A 21,937-nucleotide genomic window follows, 5' to 3' on the forward strand; every position below is an offset into this window, starting at 1 on the left:
GACCAGGGGACCAGGGGACCAGGGCCAGCGTTGATTTCCAGGGCTACATTTTCACATCCTTGGCTGCACCCAAGCCTCTCGCTCCCCCACCCTGCCCCCGATGTTGGCAGATGGGGACAGTGAAGGCCCCCTGCAGTGGCAGAGGTGGGACTCGAGCTCCCGCGTCTGCTGGCAAAGGCCAGGACTCCCGCCAGGCCGGGGCAGACCAGGGCACTCACCATGGAATCTAACGCGGACACCAGACTGGTGATGATCTCGTCCTTGCGGGTAAAGGCCGAGCTCCAGCGGTCCGGCCCGCAGCCGTTGGCGGGAATGTCGCAGCGCTTCCCCAACAAGGCCATGGTCACCTGGATGGAAGGAGGAAGTGGAGGTGGGCGAGTGCTCCCCCCAACCCTGCCAGGGCCCCAGACCCCTAGGGCCGCCTCTACTTCCCAGGTGGGACGAATCAGGGGCCGGCCCCCCGTTCCCCGAGGGCTCATGCGCATGAAGGCGTTAGACCCCCAGCAGGCCTAGACCAGGAGAAGCCTGCACACAGCTCCAGACAAGCACGGGCGCACGCGACAGGCAGCCGGGGAGTGTGGTCCATGGTGTGTCCCCCAGATCTGCAACTCCACGGCTGAGCCCAGTACCATGGCCAGTCTGCCTGGCCTACCTCGACCGCCAACTCTCCCCAGCACGTCGCTCTGGCCACGGCTCTCCCTCCCCCTTGCTCACACACCCTCCATGGCTCCCTACTCCTCACGTGAGCTCTGGACTCCTGTCCCCTAACTCCCCCTTTGCGGCCCACACTCCGGGTCCCCCAAGCATACCCACGTCCTTCACAGCCCCCAGCTGTGGAAGGTTCCACCCTCCCTGACCCGAGTGGCCTGCTGGCCCCTCTGTAGTGTGCCGACCGCCCACTCAGCTTTTAAGGATCACCTCTGCTAGGAGGGTGCCCTCAACGGCCCCACCTCTTCCTGCCCCTTCCCACCCTGCCTGGGCCAAGGGTCCTGGCTGGCCTCCCACCTGTCGCCAGGCTCCCCGGTCACAGCTTTCAAACAGGCTATGGTGGGCAAGGCCACTGCCCTGAGGCCCGGGAGCCCGTCCCAGAGGTTCAGAAATACAATGGAGGCCACTTCATCTCAGGACAGGGTTTCCCCAAGACAGGACTTTGTCCCCTTGTCACGAGGCTCCTGGAGGACAGAGGTGCACCCTCCCCTTGCTGGAATGCCCGCAGACTGGGGCCCAACGTCAGGGCTCCCCCAGGCAGGGGACAGGCCTACTGCCCGTGCACCACCTAGCCCAGGCCGTGCACCCATGAGATGAGACACAAAGGTCACCCTCCCCCTCTTCCAGTTCCATCCTGCCCCTCCCCAGCAGAACCCCAGGAGTCAGGTCCAGGGGCTGCCCCAGTGCCAGAGCTTTCCCCTTGCCAATCCCAAGCAAAGGTGAGCAAAGAGGCAGGGACCCTCAGTTTTCCTCTCGGGGTTTGGCTCCCCTAATGCTCTGTGTATGGACCCCAGGCCAGGTCAGAGGCACAAGCAGGGAACAGGGCTGCAGGGCCTCAGAGGGAGCCTGGGGATCCTGGCCTCCCGGCTTCCTGCAGACGGGGTCCCCGGGCAGGCTGACGGTGCCAAAGCCGGAGCGTCTTCTGCCACCACAGCTGCCCGCACCCCCCAGCCTGGACCATAAGCTCTCTGAGGGCAGAGACCAGCTTGCCTGTCACTGCCACACCCCTGGGTCCTGTTCAGGGCCCGCCGCGCACGACCACCGGTGAGTCATGAAACCGGCCGTACGGAATGAGTGTCAGAGAGCATCACACACGACCAGGTAAGGAATGTCCCAGCTACAGCTGTGGGAACGTGCGGAGGCATTGGGAACGCAGTCGGGCCTGGCTCCCGCCTCCCGTCTGGCCCGAGTCTACTATTTGGCTGTGAATAAATATTGATTTTAACAGCTGGCCGGTCAGCAATTGGCCAGCATGGGAATTGGGTTCACTCCGAAGTATTACAAAATGTATTTCTTCAACCGGGCTGCGACTTTATAATGTCTGAAGTCCACGGTATTAGGGGACGCGGAGAGCATGACAGGCCACGTCGGGGACACCCTCATGGGAGCCGCAGGCAGCCGCTGGCCAGAGCCTGAGGCCTTGTGCGGTTCGAAGCCCACTGGAGGGTCCGACGTGCGACCCGCTGCGACGTTTGCCTGCCCGGGGCAAGGGAAGGCTCCTCCCCCCTAGAGCCATTCCCAGAAAGACCTCAGCCCGCCAGCCTCCCAGCCCAAATTGAATCAGGGCAAAGCTGCAGGCACCAGACAGCCCTGGCCTCCGGGTCGCCCCAGACAGCTGGTGGCTCCTTCCTGCACAGTCCTAATCCACTTAGGAAGGAACAAGGGATGCAGGCAGGGAAGGACGGAGGGAGGGAGGGAAGGCGGGCTCCGTGTCCGGGGGAAGGTGGGTGCACTCTGGGAGACGCGAGGGAGCAGACCCTCCTACGAATGCCCTGGGCCTCTGGGAGAGGGGCAGGCCTCACGTGGCAAGAGGCAAGAGAGCACGGGGACCGGGGAGAAAACCACCTGATAAAGGCAACAAACGTTTCAGAGTAGAGAACGAGAAGACGAGAGCAGTAAACCAGGAGGTGAGGGGACAGCACTAACAGGATAGCGTCCCGGGGGCCAGTGGGGGTGGTGGTGCAGGGGGAGGGCAGTGAGGACAGGAGCCACGGCTGAAGCCCCCGTGCACCGCAGCCCAGAGGCCAGGGCTGGGCAAGGCCGGGGGCACCCAAGCCCTGCTCCGGGGCCCCCAGGGGAGGACACCAGAAGCGTCACATCAGGGGACAGGCAGCTAGCTGGCTCCTGAAGCAGGGGACAGGTCGGGAGGGACTGCCAGCTGCCCTCAGGTTCCTAGGTGGACAGGCCTGCAAGGGTCAGGAGGCAAGTACCATGCAGCCTCTCTTCCCTGACAGATGCTTCTCCTGAGGCTGCCAGGAGGCCGCCCATCTGGTTTACCTCCCACCTCCCGGCCACTCGCCCTGCTGGCACCGACCGCCAACCCTACCGCCAGCGCTGATCGCCAACCCGACTACTGGCACTGACCTCTCATCCAACCGCCGGCAATGACCGCCAACCCAACCACCAGCACTGATCGCCAACCCCACCGCCGGCACTGACCGCTAACCCGACTGCCGGCAGGCTGCGGCTCCATCCTGGCCCCTCCTCTTCCCCGTTCAATTCTTGGCTAATGTCACCTGGAGGCTGGTGACTCTAGTTCTCTCTCTCTCCCCGTCCTTGACCACCACCTCCTCCTCTTCAACATCTAAGAGGCCACTCGACCAGAGCAGGCCCCCCTATTTCCTGCTCAGGCCGGCTCCTCCCCAGCCAGCCACTTGGGTGCTCAGGCTCCAACCAGGGCCTCGTCCCCGGCTCCCTTCTCCCTTGCGTCTAGAACGATGTGGGGAGAACGCCGCTTGTGCGGCTCCAGAAAGCAGCCAGATCTGTCCACCTCTCGTCACCGCCAGGGCCACCTTCCCACCCAGGCCACCATCCTTGCTCGCTCACGCCATGGCCGGGCCTCCCTGCCCTTCTCTTGTCGCCACAGTCCCCTCCTGCCAAGAACAGCCACATCAGTCTCATGCCCCTTACCTGGAAGAGTCCAGACAACAGCTCCCCGAGCATAGGTGCTGTGTGAGCCGGGCCCACCGGCCTTCTCTGGTCCATCGGCCTTCTCCCGTACGTGCCGGGCTCTGGCTCCATTCCCCTCTTGTCCCTCACGTGCCACCTAGGCTCCCCTCTCTGGGCACTATGACTGCAGCTCCCCCGTGCAGCGGGCTCTCCCAGGCCTGCCCCTCCTGCCGCCGCTGTCCCCTCCCCCATCACCGGCTCCCCAGCACCCCACCCCTGACCGCATGGCAGGCCCACCCGCACGCCGGCTTCCCAATCTCTTCCGCACAGAACCTGCTGCCATTCGAAGGGACCTGTTCATGGGCTTCTCGCCCGACTTCCCCAGCAGGAATGGGAGCCCTGGGGGTCCGGGGCTGTGCCGCCTGCCAGGGTCACGGGACGCCCGCTGCCTTGAACGCCTGCTTGGGTTTTCACGGGCGCGCGACAAATATTCGGGGAACCAGCCAGTGCGATGGGTGGCGGAACCGGGACGGCCACAAGCTATACACAGAGCGACAAGTTTGGGCTTGGAAGGCTCTCAAAAAATAAAAATTTTTTTAAAAAAGAGAGAGGCAGTGCGCGACATGGCAAGTGTGGCTGCTGTTGGATCACGGAGGAATAGTCCAGGAACTGAAAGCAACGGAGGCTGCTGGGTCAGGGGTCCTGGACGGGCGCCCCTCTGCACGGCCCAGGACCCCCGCACCAGAGCCCGCGGACACCTGTCTGGACGGGGAGGGGGGGCACCAGCGTGTGAGATGGGCTGGTTGGCTCCCGGGGGAGGGGACAGGACTTCCTTCTCCACAGAGATCTCAAGGCAGGGGGGGACGCTGCTCTCTTGACCTGTCTGGAGACCAGATGTAAGCCAGGGTCTTGTTTCATGAAGCACTAAAAGGCAGAGCTGGGGCGGGTGAAGACGCCGGGTCCCCGGTCTGCGGGAGCCCTCCTGTGTGACGTCGGCCCCGTCCCTCTGTACCTGGTAGCAAGAAGGCAGGTACCCCTGCTGGCTGCCGAAACCAGCCTCCAACTCCCAGCTTCTGGGGGCCCTGCCCCCTAGAAGCCCAGAGGTGACAGGTCAGCAGCAGGGCCCGGGACACTGTATCTCCAAGTTCCCGGGGGTGAGCCTTACACACAGCCAGACACAGCTGGGAGGATCTCTGGGCACGGGTCCAGCCCCAGCATCCTGACTCCCGTTTCCGAGCAGCTCTGCTCTGCTCTTCCTGCCCGCGACCCACCTCCCCCCACCCGGCTGGGGACTCCTTGCCCAGAGAGCGGCAGCCTTGCTGGCCACCGCGATTGGAGGCCAGCCCAGTATCTGAGCCAAAGATTAGCCAAGTGCTTGTGTGCCCGTCTGAGTCACTAGGGCTCTGACCCAGGGCAGACCTGACCCCAGTGGGAAGGCACCCCTGTGGGCCAGGCACAGAAAGCCCACTCTCCAGCGACCCTGGGGCCAGCCCACCAGCAGACAGCACCTCAGCGGGGTTCTCGAATCCCAAACGCCATACACTGGGCACTCCGGGCCAGCTGGGAGGCTCAGCGGGGGGTGTCCCTGTTCCTGTCCTCTCTGCCGCCCGTGGGCTGCATGCCTGGGGAGACAGGTGCTGGCCCTGGCGGGTACTTGATCCCTAGCAGTGACGTGTGGCCCAGCAGGACAAGGGAACGGGGCTGATGGGATCAGAGGTGGGAGACGGGTGTGCAAACAAAAACGTCGGGGCTGCAGAGGAACCTCTCGGCCCAGAGCATCTCAGACTCCCCTTCTCTGCCAGCTTCTGGCTGGCCCGTCATCCAAGGGTTCAACCTCCTTTCTCCTCCTCCTCCCCTCCTTGCCCTGCTTCTACGGGCAGCTCCTTCCTCCTCTCCCAGGCTGAAGAGCAGGCCTCATGGCCACCAACCACGGCTGTCCACTGGGGTCCCCTTGGACACTACTGGCCCACTCACGAGCACCCTGACGTCTGGGACCTCTGTCCAGGGAGCGGGCAGGATGGAGGGGACTTCGCCCATTTCAAGGGTGAAGAAACCAAGACCCACAGGACCTTCCTGCTCAAAGGGAGTGACAAAGGCAGGATGACCTATGGGACATCTGATACAACCAGGCCTTTTTGCTCCCACTTGGGGTAAGACTCCTCGCTCTGAGGCACGGGGCTCATGGCCGAAGGCCGGGCGTGGTGAGACCCCCCGGAGGCCTTCAGAGAGAGACTGAGGCAGAGCTTGGACATTCGATGACAGGAGTCCAGGAGCCAGTCCTCCACACCGTGGGCCCCGGGGCTCAGGGTGACATGGAAACCCAAAAGGGCCCAGGCCTCAAACAGCAAGTGCCAAGGAGGTGGGCTCAGGCAGCCATCCAGGGACCCGGCTGCCCCTCTCCCTGCCCGGGGCTCAGCAGAGGGGAGTGAAGGAGGGAGCAACATGGCCGTTTCCCAAGGACCCAGGCCTGGTGAACCCCGATGTCTGGCGAATTCCCCCAACCACCCTCACTTTCCAGAGCAGGACTTCAAGCCTCGAGCACCTTAACCGTAAACCCTAGAACCAGCATGTGGAAAAGGTGGGATCTCGGCCCAGATCACCCCGATGGAACCGGGGTCCCTCCTGATGTGGCTTTACGTCCCTCTGGGATGCCAACTGATCGGCAGGCTTGGCCTGGCCGGCAGGGAAAGGGGAACCCACCCAGCACTCGGCTTCCTTGCCCATGGGGCCCAGGCGGGTGCAGGTAAGGAGACCCCAGGAGGCCCTGCAGCAGTGGGCCTGTCCCCCAAGCCTGGGGCCACTGCTGGCAGGTGCCTTTCCTGGCCAGGGGCCTCCCTGGGAAACCAGGGCCCACCCCTCCTTTTCCCTGCATGTCTACTAAAGCCTGACACGTACGTGCTTAAGGAGGCGGGCGTGTCAGGGCATCTGTGCGTGTGTCCACTGAGTGTGCAGATGTGACCGTACGTGCATCTGAGACGGCAAGCACCGTGACAGAAGGCAAGGGGATGGGTAAGAAACGGGAGAGTGTGTGCACGATCCACAAAGAACAAGAGCAGGCCCCCTCCCCCACCATAGTGACAGCACGTGGCCTGGTCCACCAGGCTGGGGAGGGTCCCTTGTCCCCATGGCTTTGGGACTGAACCATGAACCCAAGGCTGCCAGCTCTCCTAGGACCAGCATGCTAGGGAAGGGCGAGCTGGGGGCCACCCATGAGCTAGGTCTGCTCCGCCCCCTCCGTAGCAGGGGCGGGGACACCCCTCCCTCCCTCCTTCCTTCCACACACTTGTTGATCCCCGAGGGCTACACTGGGTGTTCATCGGCCACCCAGCTGGGCTGCGCTGGAAGACAGCAGACCTCCACCTGGCCATCGGCTGGGTCCCGGTCCCCAGGCAGGGAGCTCCGCAGAAGCGGAGGCCAGAATACTTCTCAGGTCTCAGGCAGGAGGCTTCCCGTGCCTCCCTTCACCCCAACCTGTGTATCCAATCCTCCTGGGGAGCCTGTCCCGGGCCAGGCAGACTTGGAAAAGACTCAGATGACCCCGCCGGTCCACAGAGAATGATTGGACCGTGAAATGAGGATAAGCAGGGAAGCGTGCCTGAGTTACAGAGCCTGACACCAGGGAAAGGGGTTCCTCGCATCTTCTGTGTCTTTAGCTCTGGGGGAGCAGGGATCTCCAAACCAGGTTTCCCGGAGTTGATGGATATGGAGATGGGCTCTGAAGGGTGAAGAGGAGTTCTCTGGGGGGCACACATGGAAAGGTGGCTTCTGGGGGACAGCGGAGACGCTTGGCTTGCGGATACACAACCTTCACTCTGTAAGCAAAGAGAAGTGCTTGGTGGTACTCGCCCAGTGTTCCCTCTGGAGTGTCAGTCCTAGAGTTAGAATGGATGCTTGGTGGCCTCTGAGGAATGAAGCAAGGGACAGAGGTGGGGGAGGGTAGTACCTGACAAGCCCTATCTCTGACCCAGAAATGAGTGTGAGCATTAGGAATGCAAACATGCTTACACGTTTACACATATGCACAGGTGTACACACAACTGTGGTCAGTGCAAGTCTTCCCGAGGCCAGTCCCCAGGCACGGTCACTCATGAGTGTGAGGGGACCCTCACAGAGACTTCTCACAGAGAAGATGCCAGCCCAAGCCCAGCCAGGACAACCTGCTGGCACACAGATGAACAGGAAACACGCCACAGTCCTGTCCGGCTGACCTGCCTCTGCTGCTGGCTCCCTCCAGGGCCCCCCACCCCAGCCTACAGGGCTCTGGACACGCCTGTCCACTGGCTTCTGGAAGCCGGCACCTCCATGTCCACTGTAAGAGACACCCTCCCCTTTTCCTGGCTTGCTCTTAGTGTCAACGTGTCAGGCACGTTGGTGCCTCTGATCCTGACCCCCCTGGCCAGCCCGCTGCCCCCTGGCTAGACACCCACAGCTCCTTCCTCCTGCCCTGCGACTCTCCCTCTGCCAGGACGCAGAGGCATCTGGGACCTCATGAAAGTACCAGCTCTTATGCACCCCCCAGACCTGCCAAGAACCAGCCTTGTACACAGAGCTGGACCAGCAAAGTGTTCGGTGGGGAGAGGCCGCTTACGCAGGTTTGAAGGAATCGGGAGGCAAGAAGAAAGTGGGGGGGGGGTGGAGGGGGAGTATTCTGGACAGGGAGCAGCACTAGCAAAGGCCCTGAGGTACCAGCCAGCAGGGAGTGGTATGGGGTCCTCGTGGAGGCTAGAAGGGAAGCTGGGGCAGATCCCTGAGCCCTGACAACAGAGACCGAGGTCAGATTCTGAGACTGTCTGTGCTCCATCCCACCCTCAGCCCTGGAGCCTGGGCCTGCACGTCAGGGAGCCCTGTTCCAGCCCCCCTCCAAGGGACAGTAGTTTTCAGGCCTACAAGGACACACTCCACTCAGAGCATGAATCTGCCCCCAGAATACCTCCTGGGTGCTCAGGGCCCTGGGGTCCACTGGGCAAAGAAATCCCGGTTCTGGGCCCCCGGGGTCCCCTTCTCTGGTGTGTCCTCCCCTGTGGCTCTCAGTATGACAACAAATTACTGGACACATCTCTCCACAAGTGGAGGCATCCAGTTGCCCTCCTCTTGAACATGGGACTTCATAACCCACTTCTAACCCACACACAGCGCTGGCATCACCACCACATGACCTCCGAGGCCTGGTCCCCAAAAGGCACTGGGCTCCTCCCGGCCTCTCATTCTGTCCCCGAGACACTCGGCATGGAAGATCTGAGCTGACACGTCAGCGGTCCAGCTATCTCGAAGCCACAGTGATAGACGGGGCAGGGGGCAGGGATCTAGTGATGCCCGGGGAGCCCCAGCTCTTTCCCGGGCCAGTGGCCAGCAAGAAAGAAGTCTCTGAGACAGCCCCAACCCCAATCTTCTGACTGCCCGTGCAAGAGATCCTGAGCAAGAACCATCAGGCCGAGGCCAGCCAAGCCCCAAACTGAGAGACTAAAGCAGGAAATGACTGTTGTTGCATAGTTCTGAGTCTGGGGCTACTTGTTACACAGCGATTGGTGACCGATACACCCCCGGGGGCAGATCGTGCAGAGCAGGGGCACCTCCAATGGGCACCTGTTTGGGAGGGGTGCTAGAGCCTGGAAAGATGTTTGGGGTGTCCCATCCACGCACTCGAGGGCCCCGCAGCGCAGACACAGCTGGGTCGGGCAGAGGAGCGGAACCCCCACGCGCCTGCCTCTTCCTAGACAGCACGTACTATGCGAGCCCGTGTCTGAGAACAGCTGCTCTAATTGCCCTTAGAGACTCGTGGGAGGCCCCAAAGTGGCCCCCAGAAGACACTCCTGCCCCAACCGCAGCAGCCTGTAAACGTCACCTTATACGGGAAAGAATCCCTTTCACAGAGGCGGCAACTGAATGAATGACCACGAGATGGAGAGATTATCCTGGATTATCAAGGGGGGCCCTGAATGCCATCACACAGATCCCCGTAAGGGGACGGGTTTGACACGCCGGGAGGAGAAGGTCACGTGAAGCAGAGCACAGAGAATCTGCTGGCCTTGGGGAGTGGAGCGGCGCAGCCGCAAGCTGAAGGATGCCGGCAGCCACAGGAGCCGGAAGAGGCAAGAGGAGGCGGATTCTCCCCAGCAGCCCCCGAGGGCGCCTGGCTCTGCTGACTCCTGGATTTCCAGCCGGCGGCCCCGATCTGGGTTCCGGCCTCCAGAACCGGGGAGAAAAAGTTTTGGTGGCTTTAAAGCGCCATGTTTCTGCAATTTGTTACAGAAAATGAATCCTGGACACCGTCACGCCTCACACCCCCACTCCCGAGTGGCGGTCCACGTCCTCAATCCCCTGGACCCACATTCTTCAGCTCAGACCTCACAAGAGCTCAGACCTGGGTCTGCCGGGATGTTCTCCGATCCCCTCATCGGAAACCCCAGAACCACCCCTGGAAATCGCTGGATTTCTCTGGATGCCAGGGGGACGCCTCTGATTCAAGTCTCCGTGCCCTAAGAACCAGCTGGGCTCAAGAGCTCGTTTAAAAAAAAAAAATGCACTCAACCACGCAAAAGGCAAAGGCAAAAGCACACACCACCCAAACACGGCCCCCGCACCATCCGCCGCCATATGCTTGTGTTTCTGGAAAAAGAAGCTCGAGAGAACAAACAAAATTTTTCCCCGTGGGAGAATTTTCTCCTCCCCAGCAGCCCTTCCCCCCACTGGATACTGCCTCTCCTCTCCCGGGGGCTCCCCAGTGGGGATGGAGACACCCGGGGCCCTGAATTCCTGCCCCCTCCCACTGTTTACCATCACGGCCACTGGCAGAAAAGACACCAGGCCGAAGCCCTGAGTTCCACTTCTGTCTGCCTGGGAAGGATCCAGGCAGGGTGGCTTGGGTGGGGGTGTCTTACACTAGCCGCAGTCTGGACCCTGAGTGCCATCCTGGGCCCTGGGCTCTTTTCCCTGCTAACAGAGCCCTCTCTGTGTCCTGGCATCTCACGGCAGGTGCCTGGGGCAGTGAATCTTGGTGATTCTCTACTGCTTAGATCCAGGCAATCCTGGTCCCTAACCTGGGGTTGCTTTCAAGAGAACCATATGACCCAATCCTGGCTACTCCGACTCGAGGGGCTCCTCGGGAAGTTCTCCTTGGTCTTCAAATGTGACTGAAACCAGGGATGTCCTCCCTCTTCTGCATGGGGCTCCCGCAACCATGGCAGCCACGTGGGGACCACAAGAGGAGCCCGCCCAGGAGGTGACGTGGAGGACACCCTGTGGAGGAACCTGGCCCTTCGTGACTTGGAATCTGGGTTTCCAAGCCCACCTCTGGGCTTCGGGTCAGATAGTCAATGTCCACATTGCTTAAGCCACCTTTTCTTCTTCTTCTTCTTTTTTTTTTTTTTTTTAAGATTTTAAGTAATCTCCGAACCCAACGTGGGGCTCGAACTCACAACCCGAGATCAAGAGCCGTTTGTTCCACCGACGGAGCCAGGCCCACTTAAGCGACATTTAACGGAGGTTTCTTTTCCCTGCGGCTGTCCACACAGGTGAAAACTCACCACACTGGACACTGCACCTTTTTTAAAGGTTAAAAACGAAGCATCCCAGGAAGTCAGCATTTACTGGTTATAAAGTCACCTATTTACTGTTGTGGCCTGGTCTATGTTGTAACAGACCAGGGTTCCCTTTCCAGGGGCGCCTGCGTGGTTCAGTTAAGCGTCTGCCTTCGGCTCAGGTCATGATCTCAGGGTCCTGGGATGGAGCCCCGCATCGGGCTCTCTGCTCAGCGGGGAGTTGGCTTCTCCCTCTCCCTCTGCCTGCCACTCCCCCTGCTTGTGCTCTCTCCCTGACAAATAAGTGAAAACTTTAAAAAAAAAAAAAAAAAAGAAAAGATTCCCTTTCCAGTTGATGGGTAGAGAGCGCAGGTCCCGTCTGGAATTCCACGGCAAGAATCTAGGCGTCTGTAGCAGGCCCCCATGTGACCCTCTTCTCCCCTGCCCACGGAGCAAGTGCCCACTGCCCCTTTAGGCCAAAGGGACCAAAGTCACCACTCAGGACGGAGCACCAGAAGACAGGTGTCGGTCCCTCTGAAGGGCTGAGCAAGTGCCCAGGCCTGGGCCACCCACATCCAGATATCCTGTCACTTAATTTCCCTGAACCCTGCTCTTGTCCTCTGTAAAATGCGGCAAGAGTACAGACCTACCACAACGCACTGGGGAAGGGAGCGGAGTAAATAACACTAGTTGAAACAGACTGTTCGAGGCCAGAAGTCTCAGCTGGCTGCTGAATGAACGGATTCAAGCCCTAGGTAAGGAGTAGAAGAGGTGACCTATTAGAAGCCTTCCCGGCTGGAGATCTTAGAGCAGTGTTGATGGTAATAAAATAATAGTCTCAAAGAGGTATTTCTATACCCGTGTTCATGGCAGCGTCGTTTGCAATAACCAGAAGGTGGGAGGACACCCAGCGTCCACTGATACAGGGATGGATATACAAGATGTGGTCTTGGGGCGCCTGGGTGGCTCAGGGGGTTAAAACCTCTGCCTTCGGCTCAGGCTGTGATCTCAGGGTCCTGGGATCGAGCCCTGCATCGGGATCTCTGCTCAGCAGGGAGCCTGCTTCCTCCTCTCTCTCTGCCTGCCTCTCGGCCTACTTGTGATCTCTGTCCGTCAAATAAATAAATAAAAGCTTAAAAAAAAAAAAGATGTGGTTTAGACATACAACAGAATATTATTCAGAATATTTATTTTATTTATTTATTCCAGGGAGGGTGAGGAGCAGAGAGAGGAGACAAGCAGATACCACGCTGAGTGTGGAACCCAACACAGGGCTCGATCCCACGGCCCTGAGATCAGGACCTGAGCTGAAATCAAGAGTCAGATGCTCAACTGACTGAACCCCTCAGGCGCCCCCCGAGAATAGTATTACTTTTAAGCGGGAAGGGAATTCTGGAATATTCTACAACATGGATGAACCATAAGGACACAATGCTGAGTAAGATGCGCCAGCGGCAAAAAGGCAGCTAGCGTATATTTCCAGGAGGTCCCTAGAGCAGTCACACGCACATGGACAGGAAGGAGGGGCCGGGGCCTCAGGGGGAGGGGGAGGGGGACCTTGAGTTTTCTGGGGAGAGAGTTTCAGTACGGGCAAGTGAGAAAGTTCCGGAAATGGGTTGCATTGCAACGTCAATGTATCTAACGCTACTGGGCATGTAACGACTGGTGTGATGGTCAGTCCAATGGCATGGGTGTTTTACCCCAACTAAGTAGTAACAGCCATTGACTGAGTGTTATCATGGGACCCCCCCCGGCACTAGGTCTGGTGATGTGCATGGCCTCCCCAAGCCTTGAGCCCGTAACAGGCTCTGAAGTCCCACACTAGCCCCAGGCTCACTGGCGTCACAGGACAGAAGTCACAGGGATACGGGCTTTGGTTCGACCCAAGGAAACACCTCCCAGTAGGGAGGGCTGTCCCCGGTGGGCAGAAGAGGAGCTCCCTGTCCCTGGAGGTCTGCAAGGGGAAACTGCCCATTTATCAAGACCTTTTGAAGAAGGAGTGTGCATGTTTCTTGAAGGAGAAACTTCCACAAGTCACCTGGCAGGGAGTCACAGGGGCAGAGGTCAAGGACAGCTCACCTTTGCTTTGGGTAGAAACTGAGGCCAGACAGAAGGAGGACACAGCAAGAGGAAGCTCCAACCACTTCAGATAATAAGCTCTGGGTGCTTCTAAAGACACAAAGTCAGGGTGTGCAGAGCTGGACAGGCCCCTTGCCCAACCACCTCCCAGCATGTGGGGAAACTGAGGCCCAGAGAGGCTGGCCGGCGGCCCAGATATCCGGACACCCAGTGCACATTCATGCCATAATGCGACACAATGCCACCCCCCCAACTGTGCGTAACTGCTACGCCATTGCAAATTCTCTCCGATTCACTGGCACGGGTCTTCCAGGAACAAACTTGATTTCTCTGTACCCGGGCAACCGTGGCAACGGTAGGCATCCTGGTTTTAGCACCGTGCCCACATGAGCTTGCTTCCTGGGCCTCCTCCCCGGCCCCTGGTCCATTGAAAAAGACATCAGACACGAACACAGCACAATGACACGCAGCAACACGGCCGAGTCTCTCCAGCGTGATGAAAGCACCCAGAAGCCCAAGGTCACACCATAGGATTCCATTGATGTGCGGCTCAAACACATCTGAACTCCGACGTTCGAAGTCAGGATGCTGGTCCTCCGGCTGGAAGGGCGTGAATGGGGCTTCTGGGGGCTGGGAACATTCTGTTCTCCATCTGGGTTGCAACTTGGGTAATTCTGTTTCTGAAAACTTACCGAGCTGCTGACTTATAATGACTAGCTTTCCCCTCCCCCACCTCAATAAAAAAGTTTTAAAAAGACGTCAGATGCTGGGATCCCCGGGCAGGCAGCAGACACCAGCAGAGCTGGCCGAGACAGACCCCCAGAGGGGGAACCGGGTTCCCACCCTGGGACCAGCCCTTTCAGAACCATCACTTTATAAACCTGAGAAAATTCTCCGCAAGTTGGTGATTTATGTGCAAAGGCATCTCGCCAAAGCGTGTCACACACCCACAAGAACACACAGCATCCAACACACCAAAGGGAAGCAGGAGACCATCCAAGAGCCCCCAGGGGGCTGGAAGCCGCGTCGTGAGAGTCATGACCGGCCCCCGGGACACGTGGACAAAGCCAGCAAGGACACCGCACAGGCCCTTCACCTTGCTGGGGGCGGTGGGGCTCCGTGAGTGACTCACCTTCCCGCTGCTTTTTGGTCTTTTGCACGTTCTCTGAGCTAAGGACGTTATCACTTTTCACTTTTGCGACGGGGCAAGAAAGAATAGAAAACTCCCTCCTTACCGCCTCCCCGTCCCGGGGCAGGAAAGCAGGCCCAGGGGCCGGGCAAAGGGCAGGCCCAGGGAAGCACATGCCTCCTGCCCTCCTGCCGCTTTCCTGGAAAACGAGGGAGGCCTCCCGCCTTCTCTGCGGAGGGGGTGCTGGGGGAAGGGGCAGCTCAGTGGCCCAGGCCGTGGGAAGCCCGCCTCCTCTCGGTCCAGGGTTCCAGAAGGTATGGCTTTATGTCTCCAGGGTAGAGAGCAGTTCGTGAAGCGGGGCGGACGCCTCCCGGACGGGGCTCCCCAGGGCCAGGCTGGGGCCAGGCCTGCATTCTGGGAACAAGACAACAAGGGGAGCCCCTGTGTGTCAGCCGTGTGTCTGCGCCCCTGCAGAAGATAGGGTGCTGCGGGGGCGATGGGGTGGCCGGTGGCCCTGTGCCTGCCTTGCCAGGAGGGGAGCCCGGGCTCCGGCGGACAGACGGCTCTCCAGGGTCAGGTTTCTGCCCCGTTATTTAAAGCCCGGCTCCTGGCTTCTGGCTCCTGGCGGGCGGGCGCCGCCTGCATGACTAGGATGAGAAATCGCGATCCTGACTGGGGCCGCGCGCCTGTGGCAACTGGCGGGGTAGCCTTGGAGACTAATCTCCAGGCTGCCAGGCCGCAGGGGCCTCCCCAGGCAGGGCCCCAGCTCCCCGGAGAGGCCCTTGGCTGGGAAGGACCGGGACCAAGCCCTGTCCCAGCAGAGGACGGGGCGTCTGACCTTGCAGGGCCACAGCCCCGGCCACAAGCCCCCTCGTGGTCACACGCGTGGGCTGTGGCCACCACACACTTCGTTGGACACCCCAAGACACCCACGGCAGGCGCTCCTGTCCCTGAGAGTCCCAGGTGGGGGAAGGGGGGGGCTTGGACAACGACAATAAAATAGGCTCTTAAGAAAAAAAGATTAAAACACTGTGATACATCTTAATTGAAATGGCGGTTGGGGGGTGTCTACGCAGGCAGAAACCCGTCACGCTAGACACTTGCGATGTCCGCGTTTCACGGTAAGTTACACGTCAGTTAAAGGTAAAAATAAGGAACTTGCAAGAAGCCCAGGCTAGCGCGTGGGGAAGTCAGGGGAGGCTCCTTGGAAGAGGTGACACCTGAGCCGAGCAGGACGTCACGCCACAGGGGAGCCGGGCCCAGGGAGAACGACCACCCTGCCCACCCCCCACCCCGGCGCCCCTGCCCAGGCAAGAGATGCTGAGCAAACACGGCGAGACCCGTCTGAAGGCTGCCAAATTACTGGCTGCCCGGGAAGCCCAAGCAGCAGCCCAGCCACCCACGTGTGTCTCGGTTAGGCCAGACCGGGGGTGGGGGGTGTCGGAGGGGGGCTGACCCCGCGTGGCTGGAAGGGCCGGGAAGGAGCAGGAAGTGGTGGGCAGAGAGCCAGCCTCTGCCATGGGCGCCAGGTCAGGGACTTCAGAAGGTTGTCACTGAGGGGACAGGAATCACTGCAGAGTTTGGAGCAAGGGCAAGATGTGGTCAGTTTTTTTGCGGGGGAGGGTCCTGGCAGGTCTGGGGAGACGCGGATCCACACCCGGGGAGCAGGAAGTTCTGAAGCTTCTGCAGTGGTCCGGGCTAGAGATGGGCAGGTCTGAGGCCGAGGGCAGCAGCAGGATGGAGGAGAGCGGGTCTGCGACCAAGGAAAGGGCACAGGTTTGTGTCAGTGTGGACAGAGGAGCCCCAAGGGGGGGGGGCACCTGGAATGACGTTTCTGGGCTTCTGGTTCTGACGATGGGGTGGGTGACGGTGCCCCCGGCTCAGCAGGGGACAAAAAGGGGGGCCAAGAGGCAGCGTCTCCATCAGGAGGGCCACCTGTAACCTGATCGGGGCTGGGGGCTAGGTGGGGGGCTCTGGGCTCAAGGCTTGAAATCTGAGAGATGCGGGAGCAGCAGAGGCCCGGGAACAACGCAGCGGAGAAGTCAGAGGGCAAGTGAGGACGAGGGAAGGTCAAAGATCTGGGCCTCTCCGCCCAGGCCCTCTGGTGGTCTAGGACGGTGGAGGGTCCCTGCCCCACGGTGGCTTCCTTCCCTGGACAGGGAGGTGTGCACAGGACAGGAGAGGGAAACCACAAGCCAGCCCAGGGAGAGGGTGGTCTCACCCGGAGGACATGCCCACGTGGGCTGTGCTCCAGGACCACAGCACCCGCCGCACATGTCCTTGCTCGGTGGACGAACAAGGAGCTCAGAGGAAGTCAGCGCGGGGACCACAAAATGAAACGGCGCCAAACCAGATCATCCTGGGCCTCCACGGCCCTCCCCGGGCACTTCCAGCCCCACTACGTGGGGTCCCCCTGCCGCCCTGTCTGCCCCAGGCTGACCAGCGGCTTGTGACGTCAAGGGAGGCCGACGCGTCATGCCTCAGTTTCCTTGTGAGCGAACCGTGCCACCAACTCTGCTGCCCTCAGCATTTCCAGGACGGCACGCTGATGTGAGAGGAGCGTCTGGCACGGAGCCCGGAGACCACAGGCACTCATTAAAGGCACGGCGGCGGCGCTGCTGTCCCGCCCTGACATCACTGGGTCCCGTGCACTCCGGGTGAGCTCACGCAGCCCGACCGACCGGCAGCACAGGGGTGCCTCTGTTCCCCCGTGTGAGGGGGCCTGGGGGCGGGGAATGCAGGCCCGGCACCAGGCTGGGAAGCAGGGGACCCCGGCACCTGTCCCCCCACCCCCGCCCTGCCCCAGTTCAGGCTGACCCTTGGCCATGCACGCAGTGAAAGCATGTTTGGGTTCTTAAGCAGCCCGAGTGCTTGGGGGCTGGGTGTCATGAGATGGTGGGAAGGAGCCAGCACTGGGGTGGTGCCAGCCCCTGGGGCGATCGCGTCTCCCGAGAGCCCCCTTTGCCAGACGTAAACAGGCCTTCTGAGAAGGATGAGCAACGTGGATGCGAGCATCAGGCCCTTTCTTGTCGGGAAAAGGCCGGGCGGAAAAAAGCTAATCACGGTGGGTGATCTAATCCCAGGGCTCCGGCTCCCAGGTTCCCACCCCAGCCAGCCAGCTCCCTCCCCCCTCCTGCAGCTGGCTAGCCCCTCAGCCCAGGCGGCCGCGGGTGCAGGGCAGGGGTCCCAGGGAAGGCTGGCGGGGGGAGGCTTCTAACACCAGACACCACCCCAAAACAGGGCTCAACTGGCCCTTTGGGAATTTCTCCGAGGACCTTCTTACCCTCCACCCCAGGTGAAGGGACCATCCCGCCCCCTCCCCTGGCATCTGGCCCCCACACCTGGGCAGCCCCCGGCAGTCATCACAGCCGCCCTGCCCCCAACTCCAATGCCCCCAGCCCCCATGCCCTCCGACCCCACACCTCTTGCTCCTGGCTCCTTTAAATCCCAACACCACAGCCTGCAGGACCCCTTCCTCCCACGCTCCCCATTCCAGGAGCTCCCCTGCCGGTGCCAGTCCCGGGCCAGTCCCGGGCCCATGCGTCCCCGGGGGCGAGGACCGCATACCCATCTGTCGGACGCGGGGGCACCCACTCATCACACGGACCCATTGGGCACCTGTATGCCCCAGGCCCGATCCCGGCCCCAGAGCTCCCAGGTGGGGAAAAAGAAGCTGGAAGTTGTAAGTGGTGGTGGCCCTTGAGCGAGGAAGCTGTCCGGGATCGGAGGTATTTGTCAGATGTACCTGCTGCCTGGACCCCCTCCAGGCCCATGGGCTGGCTGTGCGCATGCGTCACATCTCCTGCCCACCTGCGCCCCGCCCCGCCCCGCCCCTTCCACAAATACTTCAGTATCCGAGGAGGCCCACCAGGTCTGTCCCGGGGGCATCCTACTGAAGTCCCCGTGCCCACCTGCTGGGTCGGTGGCTGGCTCCCCGTTAATGACCTGGTCCCTGGGGGATGACACACCTTACTTTGTGGCTGGAGGGTCTCGGACACAGACACGGACACGCAAGTGCACCGACACCCCCATCCATCACAGCTTTCACACTCCATCACATCAGTCGCCCCAGGATCCCCAGGAGAGATGCAGGACAGGGCAGGGACCATCATCCCTCCCGCGCTGGACGTCAGAGGTGCGGTACATAAGTGACCTTCCTGTGATTACAGAAGAACCCCAGTGGGGGAGCAGGTGCCGTGGCCATGTTCACGCCGTCTCCCCGGCCTCCCACCCCAAAGCCTACATGCTCATGTGTAAACACTCACTACGGCCCTGCTCTGTGCTCACCACTCCCTTATGTGGGTGAGGAGAGCCTGACCACCTCGATCCACCGGGCCAACCCAGGCCCGCCGGAAGCTCTGGCCAGGTGGTGGGATTCTGCAGAGCCCTCCCTGGGGAGGGGAAAATCTGGAGGAGCCCAGCCCAGGCCACGCCATCTCCTCCCTAGAACCCGGAGACCCAGGACAGAGCAGCCCCTCACCGAAGCCCAAGGGTGCAGGCCAGTCCTTGTGAGATGTGGGTCTAGTCAAGGCTCTGCCAACCCAGGGGCTGTGTGATACTGGGCAACCTGCCTCCCATCTCTGGGCCTCAGTCTGTGCCTGCAATAAGGACGGACATCCACAGCTCCCTGCCGCTTTCTCCCTCACAGAGCAGTGGTGGGAGGTGAAAGCAAGGCCCAGCAGAGACTTTCTATCCAAATCCTACCTTGGCCTTGGGCGGAGCTGAGACGCCACGGCACGTTAGGCTCACATCACCATCAGCAGCCACATGAATGCCCAGTGCTGCGCTGTGAGCATCCTTTCAGGCCTCCGCAGCAAACCTAGAGCCCAGTGGCTTTCTTGCCGTTTGAGGGGATGTTCAGAGAGGCTGAGTAACTTGCCCCAGGTCACACAGCCAAAAGAGTCAAAGCCAAGTCTGCCAGAAGGAGCAACATCGCACCCAACCCATGACAACACCCCCAAAGCAGCACCCCCAGACCCCCCTCACTGCCCCACAACGGCACGCAGATATTCTCAGAAGGCCTACTTAACACAAACTCCTTTTTTGCCTCCCCCGGAGGGTGAGGAGCTGCAGGAAAGGGGCCAGGCTTCCTGTCTGGGGGTAAAGGCCTTCCGCAAGCCCTGGGAGTCCTAAACCAGAAGGGACCCCAAAGTATGGAGACCTCATTTTCCGAGCCACAAACAGGGCTGAGGGCCCAGGAAAGGGTCCTGTGCTGCCCAGATCATGGGCCTTCCAAGACGGTGGGGTGGTTATAGACACGGCTTGGCAGGATTCCAGGAACTGCCTGCCCACAACACAGACCCCAAACCCTCAGGTCACCCACCACCCATCTGCTGCAGCAGCACAGAGCCCCACGCGTGGGAGCAGGGAGTCCCTGGTTTCCTGCCCCCAAAGGACCCCCATCGAAGCCTGGGATCAGAGAGCCAGTCCTCTTCCAAAGCTGTGGCCCCCGCAGAGGTGCAGCTGGGTGGGGAGGGGTCTCAGGCCTTACTCCTGGCATCCTCATGTCCCCTTCCAAGGCAGCTGCTGGCTTTCCAAGGCCTGCAGCGTGAGAACCCTCCTCGTGGGGCCAACACAGCTCTGAGCTGGCTGAGGCGGGTGACACGAACCTGGCTAGGAGCCAGCTCCAGCTCCCTGTGGCAGGCCAACCTGCCTGTCCCCTCCCCTGGGCCCACCCTCCCAATAGCCTCCAGACCTCTCAGCCGCACATCGAGGGGGGGTACATGGCCCACACAGCAGGGACTCAACATCAACGCCAGGAGAAACCTGGGGCCTGCCTCTCTGAGACCAGGCCCACCCACTGGAGGAGGGCCACCACCCACGACATCCCACCTGCTCCCTGTCAGGGTCTCCTGGGCTCTCTCCACTGTCAGCCTCACCCTGCCAGTCCCAGGGACCAGGGCTGCTGGATTTACCTAGACCCATAATGGGGCTTCGGGGTTACCCCGATGCCATGGGTTTCCAGGGCAGAAGCCAGCTCCCCTGTCTGTTGCCTGTCCCTGGGGGCCACCCGCCAGTCCTACACGTCACCGTTCCAGCTCCAGCCACCCTGTGCGACACTCCCTTCTCTCCTCATCTGGGGTGTCTTAGAGGCCCTGACCCACCCCCCAGCCCTGCCTTCAGCCACGCGCTGCCCCAAAGCCTCCCGCCAGCCGTCTGGCTCGATGTGCCCGCCCAGTCTCCAGGAACCAGCAGACAAGGGAGGCTCCAGGCGCACCCCCCAGGAGGGCAAGGAGTCCCAGCCCAGGAGTCATGAGATGTGGTTTTGGATCCTGACTCTCGTAATCCTGGAATCGGCCCAATGCCTTCCCAGCCCTGGCCTCCACTCCCCCATCCAAAAAGGAGAGGTCGTTCACCTATTCTGAAGTCCCTTCCAGTTCTAATGGTTCGTGGATCAAAGGCACAGGGCATGGCAGATGCCATCCAGGGGGCTCGTGAGCAGCAGAGGTAGAAGGGGGCCCGAGGACGGCGGCGGGAGGGGGCGCTGGACATAAGTTCCGTGAGCCAATCTGAAAGCCCCAGACCCAACAGTCACGTGTCTACGGAGGATCGGCACCGCTAACGTAGATGGAAGGGCTCACCCTGCATGGCGGTGAACCGGGAAAGGCCAGATCAGGTTCAGGCTGGCTTTCTGAAACTGAGCAGGTAACATACACACACTGAAATCCACACTCTGGCGGAGTTGGGTGAGTTTTTACGGATGCGACCTCTTGTAACGGCCACCACAATCAAGACACAGGGCAGCCCCAACAGCGCCCCAAGTTCCTCCATGCCCCCCGTCAACCTGCCCCTACGCAGCTCCGGGTCTCTTAGTTTTGGATCTTCCCAGCTGTCACGCAAACACCACAGGGCCTGGCTTTCTGGGTCTGCCACCTGTCGGCACCCGTGCTGTGTGTTGCTTTTTAATGCTGACTCGTACCTCACAGGGTGAAGTCGGAGTTTGCTTATCCACACACCCCCCACCGGACACTGAGATTGTCCCCCGTGTGGGGCAATGATGAAGAAAGGTGCTTCCGGATATATTTTTCTTCAGGTTCTTATGTAAACCTTAGTTTTCATTTCCCTTGGGTAAATCCCAAGGCCCAGAACTGCCGGGTCCTATGGCGAGCCGTATGTTTTAACTTCACAAACAGGTGCCCCCAAATCCACGGAGACACCAGCAGGGGTTGCTAAGGGGCTGGGAGTGGGGGGGGGAGAGTGGGGAGGAACTGCTAATGGGTCGGGGGTTTCTTTTGGGGGTGATAAAAGTTCTTCTGGAATGAGACAATGGTGACAGTCATACAACTTGTGACTACGAAAAACCCTGGGTAGAATACTGTAAGATGGTGAATTTTATGATGTGATTTTATGTCCACGAAAATAATAAATAGACTGTTTTCCAAAAATGGCCATGCTACCTTACTCCCACCAGCCGTGTCTGGGGTCTAGCCCAGGCCAGATATTCCATAGCTGGATGCAGGGAGGGGAGGAGCAAAGGCCCTGAGGCAGATTCGAGTGAGCCCTGGGCTACAGGCCTCCTGGGCTAAGCAGAAAGGAGGTCTCTGGGGTGAGGGCACCCACTGCCCTCCACAAAGTGGGATCCCCATAAGCCCCCAGATGGGTTGTGGTAACTCTG

At 60.6% G+C, this 21,937-nt stretch overlaps 1 protein-coding gene across 2 annotated transcripts in view; it reads right to left on the reverse strand.

Moving 5' to 3' along the window:
• GTF2IRD1 (GTF2I repeat domain containing 1) overlaps positions 1-21,937 on the reverse strand; it is a 95,697-nt gene that overhangs the window by 64,205 nt on the left and 9,555 nt on the right. The window contains exons 1-2 of one of the 2 annotated variants that reach the window (XM_032872410.1): positions 1,006-1,126; positions 219-347 (exon numbers count right to left, since the gene is read on the reverse strand). In XM_032872410.1, the coding sequence (XP_032728301.1) occupies positions 219-341 (123 nt within the window). In that variant the 5' untranslated portion in view covers positions 342-347; positions 1,006-1,126. Of the gene's footprint in view, positions 1-218; positions 348-1,005; positions 1,127-21,937 lie in introns of those variants that run through there. The other variant, XM_032872411.1, reaches the window with a different exon arrangement.

The sequence above is a fragment of the Lontra canadensis genome, unplaced genomic scaffold, assembly GCF_010015895.1.
Source record: "Lontra canadensis isolate GAN:19392208 unplaced genomic scaffold, GSC_riverotter_1.0 scaffold45, whole genome shotgun sequence".
Lineage (NCBI taxonomy): Eukaryota > Metazoa > Chordata > Mammalia > Carnivora > Mustelidae > Lontra > Lontra canadensis.